The 18,824-nt window shown below is 44.9% G+C and overlaps 1 protein-coding gene across 3 annotated transcripts in view; it reads left to right on the plus strand.

Annotated features, from left to right (window-relative positions):
- The window catches only part of GSN (gelsolin), a 60,909-nt gene that overhangs the window by 25,105 nt on the left and 16,980 nt on the right, over positions 1-18,824 (plus strand). For 2 of the 3 annotated variants that reach the window (XM_079962061.1, XM_079962060.1), the window contains exons 2-5: positions 12,480-12,681; positions 13,671-13,825; positions 16,466-16,627; positions 18,658-18,807. In XM_079962061.1, coding sequence (XP_079818187.1) covers positions 12,489-12,681; positions 13,671-13,825; positions 16,466-16,627; positions 18,658-18,807 — 660 coding nt within the window. In that variant the 5' untranslated portion in view covers positions 12,480-12,488. Of the gene's footprint in view, positions 1-5,868; positions 6,060-12,479; positions 12,682-13,670; positions 13,826-16,465; positions 16,628-18,657; positions 18,808-18,824 lie in introns of those variants that run through there. The other variant, XM_079962059.1, reaches the window with a different exon arrangement.

Below are 18,824 nucleotides of genomic sequence, written 5' to 3' on the forward strand. Positions count from 1 at the left end.
TAGTGCATGCCCTAGTTATTTCCTGTTTGGACTACTGCAATGCTCTTTACGTGGGGCTACCTTTGAAGGTGACCCGGAAACTGCAACTAATCCAGAATGCGGCAGCTAGACTGGTGACTGGGAGCGGCCACCAATACCACAAAACACTGGTCTTGAAAGACCTACATTGGCTCCCAGTACGTTTCCAAGCACAATTCAAAGTGTTGGTGCTGACCTTTAAAGCCCTGAACGGCCTTAGCCCAGTATACCTGAAGGAGCATCTTCACCCCCATCATTCCCTCATTGCGAGAAGTGAGGTTACAGGGAACCAGGCAGAGGGCCTTCTCGGTAGTGGTGCTCGCTCTGTGCAACGCCCTCCCATCAGATGTCAAGGAAATAAGCAGCTCTCCTGTTTTTAAATGACATCTGAAGGCAGCCCTGTTTAGGGAAGTTTTTAATATTTAATGCTATATTGTTTTTAACACTCGATTGGGAGCCGCCCAGAGTGGCTGGGGAAACTCAGCCAGATTGGTGGGGCATATTAGCTTGTGTGGCACCCAAAAATGTTTGTTTTGGGACACCGTGCAAGATCATGGCCCTGAAAAAAGCGCTTTTTCAGGGTGCTAGAGCATGCAGGATTGCCATCGAGATCTTATGTGAAAAAAATTGAATGTCCATTTTTTCCGGGGCACTTGGAAGCTTCCTGATTTGTAACAGACCGATACAGGCATTGACATCATATGGAGAGAGAGGAGGGTCAACCCTGCTATCATGTCACTTGCTGGTCCAGTCTCCATTATATCCATGCATTTGTGGTATGTTTGCAGCTCACACAAGGTTCCAGCTCACGGAGAGAGCCTATGTAGGTTTAGCAGGCTTCCCCTTCTGCAGACGGGTCCTTCAGAATTTGTCCGTTTGTGTAAATGCATTTCAGAACAGCTTTATATTTTAAATACTCTTAAGTGGTATATAAAAATTTGATAATAAAAACAGGTAAAATACAAAATCAGTAAAAACAGCATTATAAAATCTTATAAAGTTCAGAAGTAGTAATGCTTCTGAATACCAGTTGCTGGAAAACCACAGGAGGGAAGAGTGCTCTTGTGTTCAAATCCTGTTCCCAAAAGGCAAGTTTCCAAAAGACATCTGGGTAGCCATTGTGAGAACAGGATCCTGGACTAGATACACCATTGGCCTGATCCAGCAGGCTCTTCTTCGTTCTTATGCAGGGGCGTGGTATGGGGAAAAGGGGGGCCATATCCCTGAGTGAATAATAATAATAATAATAATAATAATAATAATAATAATAATAATAATATTTATACCCCGCCCTCCCCAGCCATGGCCGGGCTCAGGGCAGCTAACACCAAATATGAATTACAATAAAATGTAATAGAAAAACAACAACAAACAAACAATTAAAATATGGCTTAAAATGCAGCCTCATGTTACCCTCTACCAGGGCTAGCTCACCCATGAGGTACGGTGAAGCGACCGCCTCGGGCGGCAGGATGCACAGGGGCATCAGATCCCAATGGAGATATTTATTCCCTCCTTGTTCCTGATGTAGACCTTCACTCACGCCTTCTTCTTTGGTGGGGAGGGGAGGGGCTTTGCCTCAGGTGCCAAAATGTCTTGAGCCAGCTCTGCCCTCTACCCAATCTAAACATATATTTCTAAAGATTTTAAACTGCTCACATTGTAAAATATCAGAGCAGGGTACAGAAAGCAAAAGATAAGTATAAGAGAAAATACAGGTAAAGTCACAGCAGTACAACACCTAATAAATGGATGAAAATTAAGAGAGCCTGTTTGGCCAGAGAGCTAAAGCTGTTAAAAAGCAATATTTTAAGACGGAAACCCATCCAAACTTGAACCAGGTGTCCCCCCCCCCACAAGGATCCCTTTCCCACCCTGCCTGCTCCAGGGGTTTCTGAGGCCTGGAGCCCAGCCTGGCCTCGCCACTGCGTTCCCAGCCCTCTCACTGAATGGCCCCCAGTCAGCACATGGGAGATTCACCCGCCAAGGGCTGTGTCAGCCGGCTGGGCTCCCCCCTGCCCCAGTGGGTAGGCAGTGCAGCACAGCCCCACTCAGCTCTGGTGGTGAGGGCAGGGCTGGTGTGGCGGACCCTGTGAACCCTCCAAATGCTGTCCCTCCCTAGCATGCAAGTCCACATGCACCCCAGGGGCCAACAAAGAACACAAGGGTGCTGTTTTTATGTTCACTTCCAGATGAGCTGTCACTGAGCATTCATCAGTGGAGATCAACATCTTCTAAATGGTTGCCTTCCCACCCTGTCTGCAGGATACTATCTCTTAGGATTCAAAACATTTGCTTGTGGTGAAAACTGTTTTTACCAAGCCGTTTAGCAAAATTAGCTAAAATTAAGGCCTTTGAGTGTGAGACAGTATTCTTGAAGGCCCTCCTTTCTAGGGGACTCAATCACTGCGACCGAGCTCAGCTGATTTGAAGGAGGGAGTGGTGGGAACATGCCAATAATTTCCTCTTGACACCTGTACTCTGGCCAGTGTTATATGAGTCACCCTTTCCCCTGAATTAGCAGTTGGAATGCTTATGCACATTCCATTGCACCAAAGTAAGTCACCCTGTGGGAAAATAGGATTTCAGCTTATGGGCAGTAGCTCATGTTTTTAAGCTGATATATATTCATTGGTGTTTATATGTATTTTTAAACCCTCTTATTCTGGGCTCACTGGAATGGGAGGAGCATGTGAGCTGTGCAGACAAGAAAACTCCCTATGGAATATGAAAATGCATCTTTTGGTGTCTGGCTGCATCATAACGTGCATTGTGTTGCCATATTGTTCCTTGAGTAGAGTGTATTGTGGGAAGTTGTCCTCTTGGCTTACAAACAGTGACCCTTCAGTAGTTTCTCCTGCCCCATGGGAGATGGGGGGGGGAAAGACGACCAGCAGGATCAAGGCATTAGCTGAGAAGAAAACTCTTGAGGACATCCAAGGAAGCTTTTATTTTTGTTTTGTTTCAAGAAGTTATTATGACAAAAGGTCTTGGACAGAGTTACTAGCCGCCATTTCTCTGCCAAAGAGGAGAGGCAATTTCATCAGCTCAGCGGGGAAGAAGTTGAGCAAGATGAACACGGTGTTCTGCTAATATCCCCCTGGGAAGAAGCAGTTCCAGATGCTTTGCTTGGACCCCGATTTGCTTCTGTAGGAGGCCAGTCCTCATGGCCTGAGCTCCAGTCTCAGCCCCACACTGTGCTACGTGCGCAGAGTATTTCTGTCAGGGTATTTCTGGATCAGCTGGAGAGTGTTATGCAACCCTGAGCTAGTCCAGTGAAAATAAATGTTGCATCTTGTTGCCGGCTTTGTTGGCATCCATCTGTCTTGAGATGGACACCACCTCCGGCGGTGAAGTCAAACTGCTGTGTTAGCAGCGCCGAGGTGAACTACCTGGGGCGCAAACCTAGGCAGTGTGTATGGAGGACCTGGGCTGCTGAGATGACAAGACCCCTCTCATAGCCTTACTGATGTGTTGTTTCAAAGGAAAGCAGAGCGATAAATTTGGCACCAGCTTGGCTGGAGGAGTTGCCAGAAGGAGGCGTACAAGGTGTCATTCAACTGTTTTAGGGGCTCCACTCCAGATTTGTGTAGGGTTTAATCCTTAGCTTTTTCTTCTCCTGAAGATATCCTTCAAGACAACAGACATTTAGGATCAGAGTTGTCCTTCTCCTGGATAGGCTATCTTCCCAGGTTAGCGAACCCCATCTGACCCTCACTTCCTGTTGGACCCACTGCTGGTCTCATCCACTCAGTCCACCAGAGCCTGTCTTCACATGTAGGCAAAGACTCTAACTCACTGAGAGTTTGAGACCCACTAGCTACCCCCACTTGGTTTAGCGGGGCAGTCAAAGCCACTGTGTGGCTGCTGTTGTATGCTGGCAGCTTCTAGGAGCCACAGGTGAGAGCTGAGTGCAGGTTAGGAACCAAAGGTGGACAAACTACCCTAGAAGGAGCACAAAGTCGCCGCCCACACCAAGGTACTACTCTTACACCCCATACACCCCTGCAGGCAGAATAAACGATGGGGGGGGGGAGAGATAAGCCCTGCCCTGCATAATCTATCACAGGGTGTAGTGTGTGCACATCATTTGAATGGCAATGTCCATCAACTTTGGGGAAGCCCGACCCCCTCAAATATTTTTTGGGGGGCAGCAAAATGACCTCAGTCCCTATGAGTTGGCTCCTGTGCCTGCAGGGTTACAGAATCATAAAATGTTTGAGTTGAAAGTGGACTTTGTGGGCATTGAGCCCACTCTCCAGTTCAATACGGGAATCCTGAAACTACAAGATTCCTGACAGATAGCCAATCAGCCTCTGCTTAAAAGTTTCCCGTGAAAGAGAGCCCCCTATCCCCTGAGGCAGACTGCCCCACTGTCAAACATCTCTAACCATTAGGGAGTGTCTCCACTTTATCTTTTCTTCTGGGTGCTAAACATCCTCAGTCCTTTCAAGTGTTCCAGATAGGAACTGGTGTCTAGACTCCACTCACCTTCCTAGTCGCCATACTCTTGATATGCTAAAATTTGTCAGTGTCCTTCCTGATGCACTTAAGTTTATCATGTCCTTAACATCTGGCAGGGCTGGACACAGGAGCCTGACAGTGCAGGATAAAAGCTAATGACCCGAACAAAGTGTTTCTGTTTATGCAGCCTAAAGATTGCATTAGCTTTCTTAGCACATGCATCACTTTGCTGGCCCGTGTTCAACTTGCGATCAGCTAAAGACATCTGGAGCCTGTGATTTGTCCTCTTTTTGGCTCCCTCCCCTCCCCCATCCCATTTATGGTTGGAAGTGCAACAGCATAAATCATTCCATTTGCAGTATAAGAGTTAATCCTGTTATTGATAAAGTCAAGAGGGTGGAGGGTCATCATGCTTGCTGAGGTAGCACATGGGCTCTAGAAGGTTGCTGATGAAGTAATAATAATAATAATAATAATAAATTTTATTTGTACCCTGCCCTCTCCGGCCAGAGCTGGGCTCAGAGCAGCTAACACCAGTAAAATTACAGTAAAAACATAATAGAGGGGAAAAGCCAATTTAAAATGCAGCCTCATTTTAAAAGTAGCCCATAGATCAAAACCATAAGGGGAGGGAAACATAAGGGTCAGACTGAGTCCAAACCAAAGGCCAGGTGGAACAGCTCGGTCTTGCAGGCCCTGTGGAAAGACGTCAAGTCCTGCAGGGCCCTGGTCTCTTGTGACAGAACGCTCCACCAAGTTGGGGCCAGCACTGAAAAGGCCCCGGCCCTAGTTGAGACCAATCTAACCACCTTGCGACTTGGGACCTCCAAAATGTTGTCATTTGTGGACCTTAAGGTCCTCCGTGGAGCATACCAGGAGAGGCGGTCCCATAGGTACATGGGTCCTAGGCCACATAATGTGACACCCCCTGGCTGCCCCCCCAAATAGTTCCCCACTCCTCTGCTAAGGCCAAGTCCCTCCATTCAGATGTGCAATCTCAGGCCCTGATTTAGGCTTACAGCTGGCATACTGTGAGTCTATTCACTGCCACTCTGCAGCAAATGTCCCTTTGTCACCTCCTGACTCAAACCCAGGCTCCCAAGCCCAGATTTCCCACCAAACGTGTTGCTCTGGTCTTATATAATTTATTGGCCAAACACCACCAGTGGCTGTGGGTTGCTTCCAATGGCTCACAGCCTGAATGTAATAGACACCACATGTCAATGTGTTATGATGGCCCTGAGAGACATGGCCTCTGACCCCTGCAAAGCAGAGCCTGTACACAGAGGCGTGGCTGGCTGCTGCCTTCCAGCTGGGGCAGGGTGTGCCTGGGATGGGCTTCCTCTCAATTGTTGCACACTGATGGGAGATAAAAGGCAAGCCCCAGGACTCCTCCAGCCTCTCATTCCTCCAGTAGCTTCCCTGGGAGAGCAGACCAAGGAGAAGGCCGGGTTGGTTCACGTTTGAGCAGAGGAACCTTCAGCTGCTTAAAAGCAGTCAGGTGAAGCTGTCGGAAGATGGCTTCCCTTTGGGGATTTGCATCTCTCCTCTGGGCTGTCGCTGTGTTTTTGGCTGCGGTGAGTGACAAAGACCTCTGGGGTCAACAAAAAGAGTGTTGTGGTCCCTGAAAGACTGACAAATCTGTGGCAGCAGAGGCTTTTATGGGATCCTTTTTGTGTGGCTCTGGGCACAATTTGTTGTGTGTGTTTAAAACAACAACAACAGAGAAACAGAATTTTGGGTGGTTGGTGTGGTGGTTGATCGTTTCAGCTGTTGGTCAGCTTGCTAAGTTTTGAATCTTGTCTCAGCTTCAGGCTCCATAGTTTGGAGTGCTCACTTAGGCTCAGATACCCCATCTGTAATGTGTGGATCAAAATGTTGACCTTATAGTGTGTTGCAGAAAATACTGTGTGAGTGTGCAGTAAGTGTTTTGCCCACTAAAAAACCAGGTTATTGGTACTGTCAGTGCTTTTTTCCTAAAAAAGTAAAAATAAAAATTTAGGGGTACTCTCATTTTCCTACTCGTATTGAAATACTGCCCCTCAATGAGGCCAAACGTAGATTCACAAAATGTTTAGGGGTATGCATACCCCACCCCAGAAAAAAAGCACGGGTACTGTTATGATTACCATGAATTTTGGAAAAGTCTGGGGGAAATCTGCTTTAGTAATATTAATTCATTTGATTAAGGCAGAAGAGGTTTTCACATACCAGGAATTAAAACTGGTAGTCAAAGATTTTCCTTAGATCAATATTTTCAGCTGAGAAATTGGGTACAAAATTGATCTAAGGAAGGAAGCAACTTTTGGGAATATATTTCAGCAGGGAAAGGCAGAGATTGATACCTAGGATCTATAATGCATTGGTATATATTGATGGTTAAGATAGAATAAATATTGCAATAAATGGAAGGCAGAGTTATGGAAATGTATTCCAGATAAGATGTGGGTATCTATATGAAAACAAAGTAAACATTTATCCTCTAAAGTAAGTTTGACCGAATCATTTTCAAATATGGGTCAGATGGTATATTAGGATTTTGGGGGTGTATTGCATTAGAAGCAGAAAAAAGTATCAATTTATTCTTCATTGATGGTAACTAAACATTAAAAGTTCAAGATTGAAGAGAAAGAGCAAGTTCCAAAAGTGATAGACTGGGAGATGTTGTGTTAGAAAAACAAGAAAAGTTTGGGAGATTAAATTATTTTAAAATATTATGATAGCATTAGGTTTTAGGGAATATAAATTGGAACAAAATAATGTTAATTGCATATGTATTTGTAGATAAAAATAATTAAGAGGAAGTTGTTTATAGCTGGGGCTATGATTAACTGTATTTATTGATATGTGTACTAAGATTTGTATATATGTGTTTTGTTTAGGTGTATGTAGAGTGATTTAAGTTCTTGAAACTTAAAAAAAAAATTACACATCCATTGCATCACAACATCATACAAAACAAAATTACACAAAAGTGCTTTAACATAGCCATAAGAATACAGTGCAGAACAATTTACTACATGTTAAAATAGGGAAAAAACACAAATACATAATTGTACAATAGAGTTGGAACCCCTTGCAATGCAGGAATCTTTTGCCCAACGTGGGGCTCCAGCCCATAACTTTAAGAGTCTCATGCTCTACTGACTGAAAACTTGGATCCACCAGGGGAAGTGTCCAAGTAATACAGTGGTACCTCAGGTTACGTACGCTTCAGGTTACATACGCTTCAGGTTACAGACTCCGCTAACCCAGAAATAGTGCTTCAGGTTAAGAACTTTGCTTCAGGATGAGAACAGAAATTGTGCTCCAGCAGCACGGCAGCAGCAGGAGGCCCCATTAGCTAAAGTGGTGCTTCAAGTTAAGAACAGTTTCAGGTTAAGAACGGACCTCCGGAACGAATTAAGTACTTAACCAGAAGTACCACTGTACATCTAACCAAAACATTTTCTGGAGAAGTGGCAGTTATATTACACCTCTCTGACCAGCCACTTGATGCAAGACCTTTTTCTTATCTGTCAAGTTGAGCAATGCCCTATTGCAATAGCTATAATAAATGCCGGATGCTGGACTTGAATTGATTTCCTTTGTTTTGAACAAAGTGGAGTAGCTATAAATTCTTACCACATCCTTGTATCTGCATACTTGATCCCCCTGCTTTCACTCGTCATTACCTTACATTTTTGCAAATGTTTTTCAGATAGAGCAAGGGTGATTCTTTGATGATATAATGTTATTGTTAAATGCATTTTAAAAAAATAGCGGGAGAGATTTGCCTGATGCTGTGTATGCACCAGACATCCAAAGCACATTTAAAGCACATGACTTTCCTTAAAAAAAATCCTGGGAACTGTAGCTTGTACTGAGAATTTTGCTCTGTGAGGGATAAACTACAGTTCCCAGAATTCTTTGAGGAAGTCACATGCTTTAAATGTATGGTGTGTATGCAATTTGGGATCTTGACTTTGGTAGTGCTCAGCTTTTGAGCAGAAGCTCAGTCACAGAGCATGTGCTTTTCCTGTAGATCAGGGATGGGGAACCTGTGGCCCTCTGGCTCTTGCTCGTCTCAAGTTTCCATCACCCCTGACCATGCTGGCCAAGGCCCATGGGATTTGGAGTCCAACAACATCTGTAGAGCCACAGGTTCCCCATCCCTGCTGTAGAAGGACTTGGTTTCACTCCCTAGCGTCTCCAGGTAATGGGTGGCAGGAAAGTCTTTTCTCCACCTGAGACCCTTCGGAACAGCTGCCAGTCAGAGTTGACGATACTGGCCTAGAGATAGACAAATGATCTGATTCGGTATAAGGCAGCTTTGTGTGTTTGAGGAGTTTTATAGTTAAACAGGGATTCAAATCTGAAAGATCCAAAATATTGGTTGGCTTTAGAAGCTGATTGCACAAGTTCATGGAGGATAATAAGTCTATCAACAGCTACATGCCCCTGAATACCAGTTGCTGGGAGCAGGAAGTTGCTGGGAGCAGGTTCTGCTTCCTAGAGACACCTGTATGGAAACAGATTCTCTTTATCAAAAGGGGAACCTTGTCTGTCTTGCCAGTGGGAAACAACAGAGCCCTGAGGCAACTTAAAGGCTCTTTGCTCTCCTTGTGATCAGTTCACCGGCTTATCTGTTCAGTGCTGTTATCATTCACTGTGTCTCCTGTGGTCTTCTTTAGCTGGGGGGTTGGGGGGTGTTATACATTTTGCATCGCCCTCTCATAATTGCATTATTCCAACATTGCGCCAGAAATGCTGACTCACTATTTGGAAGAGGCTATAAAACAAATCAGTCATGGGTGTAGCCCAGGGAGGGGAGGGGTGGGGGGGGGGCAACTGCCCCCACCTAAATCAATAAAAAATAATAAAAATACATAGCAAACTGAGATTTTGCTCCCCCCCCCCCCGCCAACAAAAATCCTGGCTACACCCATGAAATCAGTTGCTGATCTTTAAAATCACAACCAGGTGAAGAGTTGAAATTCGGAATCCAGTGGACCACTTTGTAATTCTCAGATGTTCCTCTTAAAGCTATTGTTTGCTGTTCCACTAGAGGGAACACAGCTGTGATATTTAATTTGGATATGGGGAACCCATGGCCCTCTAGCATCGTAACTGTTTTTAATTTATGTTGTGAATTGACTTGGGTCCCACACTGGGAGGAAGGCAGGGTGTTGTGGCTGCAGTTGTTATTGATGATGATGATGATACAGTAGTATTATTTTTATTACTACTGATTTATTAATTGCCTTCTAAACTACCATCTCAAGGCGATTTACACATAAGATAATTAAACCAGTTAAAATCTCAAAAACAACAAACACATTTAAAACAAGACTAATACCCTAACAAGTGGTCACTTGTGGTACAGACACATTTATCCAGCTGGGGAAGCCATCGGAACAAAAATCTCTTCTCCTCACCCCCCCACCCCAAGAAAGTGCATAAAGGGGGTGCCTGTCATCTTGACAGGAATGCTATTCCACAGAACAGGGGCAGCCCAGCTGAAAGCCCTGGTCCATGTTGCTATGGGGCTGGCTTCTGAGATCTTTGGAACTTGCAGGAGAAACTCTCTCAGCGATCTTCTGGGTGTATAAGGGAAGAGGCAGTGTCTCAGATAACCTGGTCCTCGGCTGTTTAGGGCCTTCAACTTGGCTTGGTAGCATATTGGTAGCCAGTGCAAACCCTGCAAGCAGGGAAATTAATTAATTAAGCTCCAATTCACCATCTTTGACCACTGACCAGGTTGGGTAGTGATAATGGGAGTTGTAAAGGTAAAAGTAAAGGGACCCCTGACCATTAGGTCCAGACTCTGGGGTTGCAGCGCTCATCTCGCTTTATTGGCCGAGGGAGCCAGCTTCCGGGTCATGTGGCCAGCATGACTAAGCCGCTTCTGGCGAACCAGAGCAGCGCACGGAAACGCCGTTTACCTTCCCGTCGGAGCGGTATCTATTTATCTACTTGCACTTTGACATGCTTTCGAACTGCTAGGTTGGCAGGAGCAGGGACTGAGCAACGGGAACTCACCCCGTCGCAGGGATTCGAACCACCGACCTTCTGATCGGCAAGTTCTAGGCTCTGTGGTTTAACCCACAGCGCCACCCGCGTCCCAATGGGAGTTGTAGTCAGCAACAAATGGAGGGTTACAGGTCCCTCTCCCACTGGTTTATTTGATAGTTTGTCTAGATAAACACACACACACCACACACTTTGGATCAGATAAAATCAAATAAACCTAACTTGGTGACAACAAATGTCTGTGGCATCACAGACTGAGAGAAGCTGGATCAAGGTGGATCAACTCCACCTGAGAAGGTGGAGTTAAATAAGGGTGTGGAAGCTGTCCCTAGTGTTGCTCAACCTGCTTAGAGTAAAAATGCTTCTTGTTTTTGACAGTGCCCTGCAGAGCTGATCAGGAGTGGCTCTTTCCATGGGCGATGGCTGGGTTGAATTCGGTTTTGAGTAACCAGAGCAACACAATGAAAACACAACCCTGAGTCACTCCTACTGTAAGCAAAGCAGCTGCCTAACCTCAGTGTCGCTTACAGTGCTGGGTGCTGATTTGAAGTTAGGGTGCTCTTTGCCCAGAGGAATCTTATAATATCCCAGGAGGCTTTTGCATAATGTACACTGGGAAAAGGCCATAGCTTAGTGATTGAGAAGATGCTTTGCACGCCAAAGGGCCTAGGTTCAAATCCTGACACCTGTGCATTATTATTTCATTACAGTCATAAAGGTAAAGGGACCCCTGAGCATTAGGTCTAGTCGTGACCAACTCTGGGGTTGTGGAGCTCATCTTGCTTTACTGGCCGATGGAGCCGGCGTACAGCTTCCGGGTCATGTGGCCAGCATGACTAAGCCGCTTCTGGCGAACCAGAACAGCGTACTGAAATGCCGTTTACCTTCCCGCCAGAGTGGTACCTATTTATCTACTTGCACTTTGACGTGCTTTCGAACTGCTAGGTTGGCAGGAGCAGGGACTGAGCAATGGGAGCTCACCCCGCCAACCTTCTGATCGGCAAGTCCTAGGCTCTGTGGTTTAACCCACAGCGCCAACCTTGGGTTAAATATGCTTCAGGTTGAGTGTTTTTAGGTTACGCTTTGTGGCGACCCGGAAGTAACAGAGCGCATTACTTCCGGGTTTTGCCACTCGCGCATGGGCAGATGCCCAAAATGACGTCACAGACATGCGCGAAAATGGCGAAATGCGACACACGCAAACGCACAGTCACGTGTTACGTTCTACTCAGGATGCGAACGGGGCTCCGCAACGGATCCTGTTCACATCCAGGGGTACCACTGTATATTTATTTCTTGCTTTCCCCACAAAAGCGTCCCAAAGCAACATGCAGTATAAAAACAACATGCAAACCAAATACAAGAGTGAGAATAAAACAAGAGCCCATAACTCTTCCATCTGCTTTTGACTCCAGAAGGGCCCACTTTTACATCTGACCTCACCTGTCACTGGCATGTGAGCACTGGAAGGGCATTTGGCCCTTGAGCTGGGAAAAGGCTCCCCTCCTCTGTTTAAATAGAAATATAGTAAATAAATTAAAGAACAGGAAAGAGCAGAATGAACACCAGAGAGGGTGGGTGAAAGGAAAAGAATTGCAGGTGGGGAGATCTGTTGCTTTCTGGTCTTCCCAGAGGCAGCTGATTGGCCACTGTGAGAAGAGGATACTGGACTAGTTGAGCCCTTGGCCTGATCCAGCAGGGCTCTTCTTATGTTAAGGAGGAGGGAGGACGGAAACCAGAAAACCAGAAATCGCTTGCAAGGGACAAGGCAGTAAGGGAAAGCTCTACGATCTAACTAATCCAAGTTTATGAAGGCTGGAAGACTGGAAAGGAGGACTGGATCTCTGGGGGATACCTGGCCAACCCTGTTCCAGAGGCAGGGCAGGGATATGACGCAGTGGAACAAAGCCTTCTTTGTGCTGCCCAGACTGAACTGAGTCATTTATTTTGCTTTTATTTTCGCAAATTCTTTCCTTCTCTCTTAGCCCATCAGCATGGTGGAACACGCAGAGTTCTTGAAAGCCGGGAAGGAACCTGGTCTTCAAATCTGGAGAATCGAGAAGTTTGACCTGGTCCCAGTGCCCAGAAATCTTTATGGGGATTTCTTCACCGGAGATGCCTACGTCATCCTCAACACCATCCGCCAGCGCAATGGGAACCTGCAGTACGACCTTCATTTCTGGCTAGGTAAGGTTGGGGTTTTGTGCAGGAACCCCGCAGGTGGCTCAGGGTGAAGACTTGTTGAGAAATCAATACAGGAAGCCTTTCACTTCCTATCCCTACCATTGCTACTATTCCATGATTTTAAACCTATCTCTGGCTGATTTCTTCATTTTTAAAAACTTGTTTTATTGTTTTTATTGTATAATTGTAAATTTGCTGCCATGAAATTGAAATTGCTTTGGGGGAAGGGATGTAGTTCAGTGGTAGAGAATCTGCCTTGCATGCAGAAGCCCCCAGTTTCAATCTGTGGCATCTCTAGGTAGGGCTGCGAACGTCCTCTGCCGAGATCCTGCAGAGCCACTATTGATCAGTGAGCTAGTTGAGGCAACTGTTTGACTCAAAATAAGGCAACTCCCTGTGTTTCTAATATATATGAATAAATTATTGATTATTGATTATTATTATTATTATTATTATTGTTCACCTCATTGCTAGCCATAATGGCTATGTTCTGCCTCCACTGCTTCTGAAGACCAGTTGCTGGACACCAGTTGGTGGAAACCACATGAGGGGAAGTTGCTTTTGTGCACAGGTCCTCCTTGAGGGGCTACCACAGGCGTCTGGGTGGCCACTGAATAGTTGGGCCACGGGCCATATACAGTGGTACCTCTGGTTACTAACTTAATTCGTTCCGGAGGTCTGTTCTTAACCTGAAACCGCTCTTAACCTGAGGTACCACTTTAGCTAATGGGGCCTCCCGCTGCCACCGCACCGCTGCTGCGCGATTTCTGTTCTCATCCTGAGGTAAAGTTCTTAAAAAGTGCTGCATAGTTCTTTTCAAAAGTGCTGCATAGTTCAGTGTTGTTGTTTACTGACAATAAACCAAAGCAGTGAAGATGCCATTTCATGACTGATATATTCAAGATTAAGGCTTACCTAGGAGTAACTCCTATTGAACTCGTTGGAGTTTATTTCTCAATAGGCATGCTTCTTTCTCCTTTTCTGATTCCTAGGGGACCAATGCAGCCAGGACGAGAGTGGATCCGCTGCCATTTTCACAGTGCAGCTGGACGATTACCTTGGTGGGAAGGCAATTCAACACCGGGAGGTACAAGGGCATGAATCGTCCACTTTCACAGGGTACTTCAAATCAGGCATCAAATACAAGGTAGGTGTATACAAGTTCAGTTCCTTGCTTGGTAGTACATCTGTACCTCATTAGCAAAAGCATTTCTGGACGGCCTGCCATCCAGGAATATAAATTCAAACCAGGTGATTTTTTGATGAACCCGTCCTTGGAATCATAGAGCTTCCATTACTCCTTAATATTCCCCTAAATTATGGAATTGTTGGAGCTTCAGACCTGCCTGCGTTAAGTCTCCCAAAGTACAGGAGAGCTATGGGCACTATTCTACTAGTAAGGATTTCCGCTTGCTCAACAGTTGGATCTGTTTTGTATAAATAGTTGCATATTTTAGGGGTTTTATCCTTGTTTTTAATATTGGTTTTTGTATGTCAGTTTCATGGGGTGTGGGGAGAGCAAGCAAACTAACAAAAAATCTCAAGTTGTGCCATCTCCACTTGATCAGGCTGTTTTAGATGCCTAAATTGTACAGTGGTACCTCGGGTTAAGAACTTAATTCGTTCTGGAGGTCTGTTCTTAACCTGAAACTGTTCTTAACCTGAAGCACCACTTTAGCTAATGGCGCCTCCCACTGCTGCCACGCCGCCGGAGCACAATTTCTGTTCTCATCCTGAAGCAAAGTTCTTAACCTGAAGCACTTTCTGGGTTAGCAGGGTCTGTAAACTGAAGCGTATGTACCCTGAAGCGTATGTAACCCGAGGTACCACTGTAGTTGAATTGCACGGACAACAACCTAGGGCATAGGTAGACAAACCAAGGCTCGGGGGCTGGATCCGGCCCAATCGCCTTATAAATCCAGTCCGCGGATGGTCTAGGAATCAGCATGTTTTTACATGAGTAGGATGTGTCCTTTTATTTAAAATGCATCTCCGGGTTATTTGAGAGGCCTGCCTGGTGTTTTTACATGAGTAGAAGGTGTGCTTTTATTTAAAATGCATTTCTGGGTTATTTGTGGGGCATAGGAATTCAGTCATTTCCCCCCAAAAAATATAGTCCGGTCCCCCACAAGGTCTGAGGGACAGTGGACCGGCCCCCTGCTGAAAAAGCTGGCTGACCCCTGTCCTAGGGTGTGTGTGAATTGACACACCACCCTTCTCAGCTATCTGCATTTGACAATTTGCTATCCTCCTCCTTTCACCTTGCAAAACTCTTGCTAAGACAATCTCACAGAAAGGTCACAGCTCATCCTCTTCATTTACATTTCCCTGTAAACAGGGAATATTTAAAATACTCAAGCCTGACCTCAAAAATCCATCAGACAATGACAAGGATTCAGTGTGTTTATACAGCTGTTGTGTAAGCTTACGAAGAAGAAAAGGGGCATGCAGTGCAGACTTTTAAAGCCACAGTGACCATTTCTCCCAAAATAAATGCAGCAATTATAGAAGGAAATGATAAATAGATAAAGAGGTGCATTTGAGGTTCCTCTAGACAGACATTATTTTGTAGGAGGGAATCAAGTGCATATCAAGGAAATTTAGGTTTAGGGAATTAAAGTGCACTAGTGCCCTAGAGCAAGGGACGCGGGTGGTGCTGTGAGTTAAACCACAGAGCCTAGGACTTGCCAATCAGAAGGTCCGCGGTTCGAATCCTCACAACGGGGTGAGCTCCCGTTGCTCAGTCCCTGCTCCTGCCAACCTAGCAGTTTGAAAGCACGTCAAAGTGCAAGTAGATAAATAGGTACCGCTCCAGCGGGAAGGTAAACGGTGTTTCCATGCGCTGCTCTGGTTCACCAGAAGCGGCTTAGTCATGCTGGCCACATGACCCAGAAGCTGTACGCTGGCTCCCTCGGCCAGTGAAGCAAGATGAGTGCCACAACCCCAAAGTCGGTCATGACTGGACCTAATGGTCAGGGGTCCCTTTACCTTTACCTTTTAGTGCCCTGGAGCAATAAGCCCACTATGAAAAAGAAATGTTTTGTTTTGTTTTTGCAATTAGGAATGGGCTCCTCCAGAGGACCTGTTTCTTGAGCATTCTTCTTGATTTGCTTGCACAAAGCTTATTAAATTATACCTGGTTTATATCCAAATTCTACATGGCAAAGAACATCCATCCTGATTTGCTTGTGGGTGCTTAACTTTCCCATGAAGCATACATTCATCCAACACTTTCCCCTGTGCATGTTAGATTTCCTCATCATTTCCCATGCTATAAAAATTGAAATTCCTTGTTGGATTTTTTTGTGCTGGGCAGTGTTTCTCATACTTGGGTCTCCAGCTGTTTGTTATTGGACTACAGTTCCCATCATTCCTAGCTAGCAGGGAATTGGTAGTTCAACAACAGCTGGAAACCCATGCTTGAAAAACACTGTGCTAGGGTGACAGAACACTTTGCTCTACTTTAATTGAATTTCTCCTTCAAAATAGGGACAGTTTACAGGCAGTCAAAGTGACACAGAAATGCACTGAAAGGTGCGGAATGAATGTTCATTGACATATAACTCCTGCAAACAACTTAGAACAAACACTCAATAAAGACAAGATATAATCAGACCTCTTCATTTCAGGATAAATTCTCAATGAATAGGTTGTCTGCAGCAACTCTTACTCAGCTGCTAGGGACAGCTTTCTCATTGTAATGATAATCTGTCTGAGACCCAGGTAGACCCAAGCAAGGTGTTCAGCTTGGTGGATGGCCAGTCAAATTGTTTCTTTGTTCTTCTAGGCTGGTGGTGTGGCTTCTGGCTTCCGCCACGTGGTTCCCAATGAAGTGACTGTCCAGAGACTCCTTCAGGTCAAAGGAAGGCGAACTGTACGTGCTACAGAGGTGCCCGTCACCTGGGATAGCTTCAACACCGGTGATTGCTTCATCTTGGATCTGGGACAGGTGCGTTTCTTGCAAGCCCTGAGGGTAACCGGAATTCGTTCTGTTTCGTTAAACAAACAAACAAACAAAACTTATCATTTTTCCTTAGGTAGGAATAGCTAAATCTGTCAATTTCAGTTTCTCTCAGTTTCTTACATTTTTGCTAGTCTTAATTTCAGTTTTCCACAAATCACATTAGTTTATTTATTTATTTATTTATTTATTTATTTATTTATTTTAAAGTCTCTTGAACATTTTAATTAGCATTTTATTGAAAAATTCTAATATACATATTTTTTCAAAGAAGTTTCCCCATACACAATGCATTATTGTTTCTTACTTTCACCAATATGTGCAGTTTTATACACACTTTACCTCAGAATATGCATTTTTGTGTACATTACATGTCTGGAAAACTGCACTGCAAAATTCAGAGAAGAGTGAATTTTGAAGGATAATTGTATTCCGGTTCACACATTTTTTCAGGAAGTAAAAGTTAAGTAGATTCACCTTCAAATGTGAACTAGATCTAGTTTTTCCACCATCCCAATGCATCTCTGAACCAGAACATGACACCTCTTTGAGTTTCCCTGGTTCTGTGCTGGTCCCCTTTGTTATGGGGCATGAAAAGACTTGGAGGAGATAGTAACATGCCGTCAGTCCAGGCTTGATGCGAATGTGTCCTGCCAAGCAAGCACATTTTCCCAGCTGATTGTACAAAGTGCTCAGCTCCAGCCTGAAGCTAGCTTTGTCTGTGACGCATTCCCAGTTTGAGGGCAGGCACAGGCTTAAAGTGGACACAACTGGTCTGGCCCCCTCAAATAAATTATTTTGTTATTTTGTTATATTGCTGATTTTGTGGAAGCTACTTTGAACTGTGGAGAAGTAGCATATAGGTGTTGTCAATAATCCAATCATTACCTTATTTAGGCTGTGATCTGGTTCGCACATAACACTAAACTATAGTTTATATATAGTTATGTGTGAACTGTGATTTGTTAGCTATGATTGCTCAATCATAAACCTTAGTTTATAAACCTTAAAAAGGTAAAGGTACCCCTGACTGTTAGGTCCAGTCGCAGATGACTCTGGGGTTGCGCGCTCATCTCTCTCTATAGGCCGAGGGAGCTGGCGTTTGTCCGCAGACAGCTTCCGGGTCATGTGGCCAGCATGACTAAGCCGCTTCTGGCGAACCAGAACAGCACATGGAAACGCCGTTTACTTTACCACTGGAGCGGTACCTATTTATCTACTTGCACTTGACGTGCTTTTGAACTACTAGGTGGGCAGGAGCTGGGACCAAACAACGGAAGCTCACCCCTTCGCGGGGATTCAAACTGCCGGCCTTTTGATCGGCAAGCCCTAGGCTCTGTGGTTAACATTAATCATAGTTAAAGAATCATGGCAAGTAAAATTGATGGACTATCCAGAACTGGCAAAACTGACATATAAGCTACGGGATAAGGATAACTGTGACTTTAAGGATGAATGGGAACCCTTTACAAAGTATCTGAAGACGCAACAAAGCGAACTGGACTGGACTCCTTGGCAGGTTTTGAATAAACATTCACAAACTTTTTATTGATAATAATCAGCTAAATAGTTTGAGGATCTATACAACTTTGTAACATGCAGAAAACAGCATTCTTAGAGAAACCAAAGACTGGAACTGAGGGAAGTTGGGGTAGGGTGGGGTGGGTTTTGTGTGGGAGGGAGTAGGGAGGAAAAGTGGGGGGGGGGGGACAAGGATGATATGTTTTTGGATAATATGTCTTGTTATAATTCTGAATAAACAAAAACATTAATCATAGCTTAGTATTGTTTCATGTTCTCATTGGTGTTTTCAACCGTTATGTGGCATGGTTAAGTGATCAGTTGCCAGGTGCCTCAGCTTTAACTGTGGTTTGTTAAACCATGCTTCACATTAACTACAGTCTAATGTTACGTGAGTACAAGGTCACTTCTTTGCATCATAAGAAATCTGACTCCCGCTTCCTGCTATTTAGTCATAGTATTTGCCTCTTTAACCTCCTTCTTTCTGTGCCCTGCAGAATATTCACCAGTGGTGTGGCTCACAAAGTAACAGGTTTGAAAAGCTGAAGGCCACCCAAGTCGCCAAGGGGATCCGGGATAACGAGAGAAGTGGACGCGCAAGGGTCTATGTCATAGATGACGGTGCTGAGCGGGAAGAGATGCTTCAGGTCCTGGTCTATTTACT

This window comes from Podarcis cretensis (genome assembly GCF_951804945.1).
Source record: "Podarcis cretensis genome assembly, chromosome: Z".
Lineage (NCBI taxonomy): Eukaryota > Metazoa > Chordata > Lepidosauria > Squamata > Lacertidae > Podarcis > Podarcis cretensis.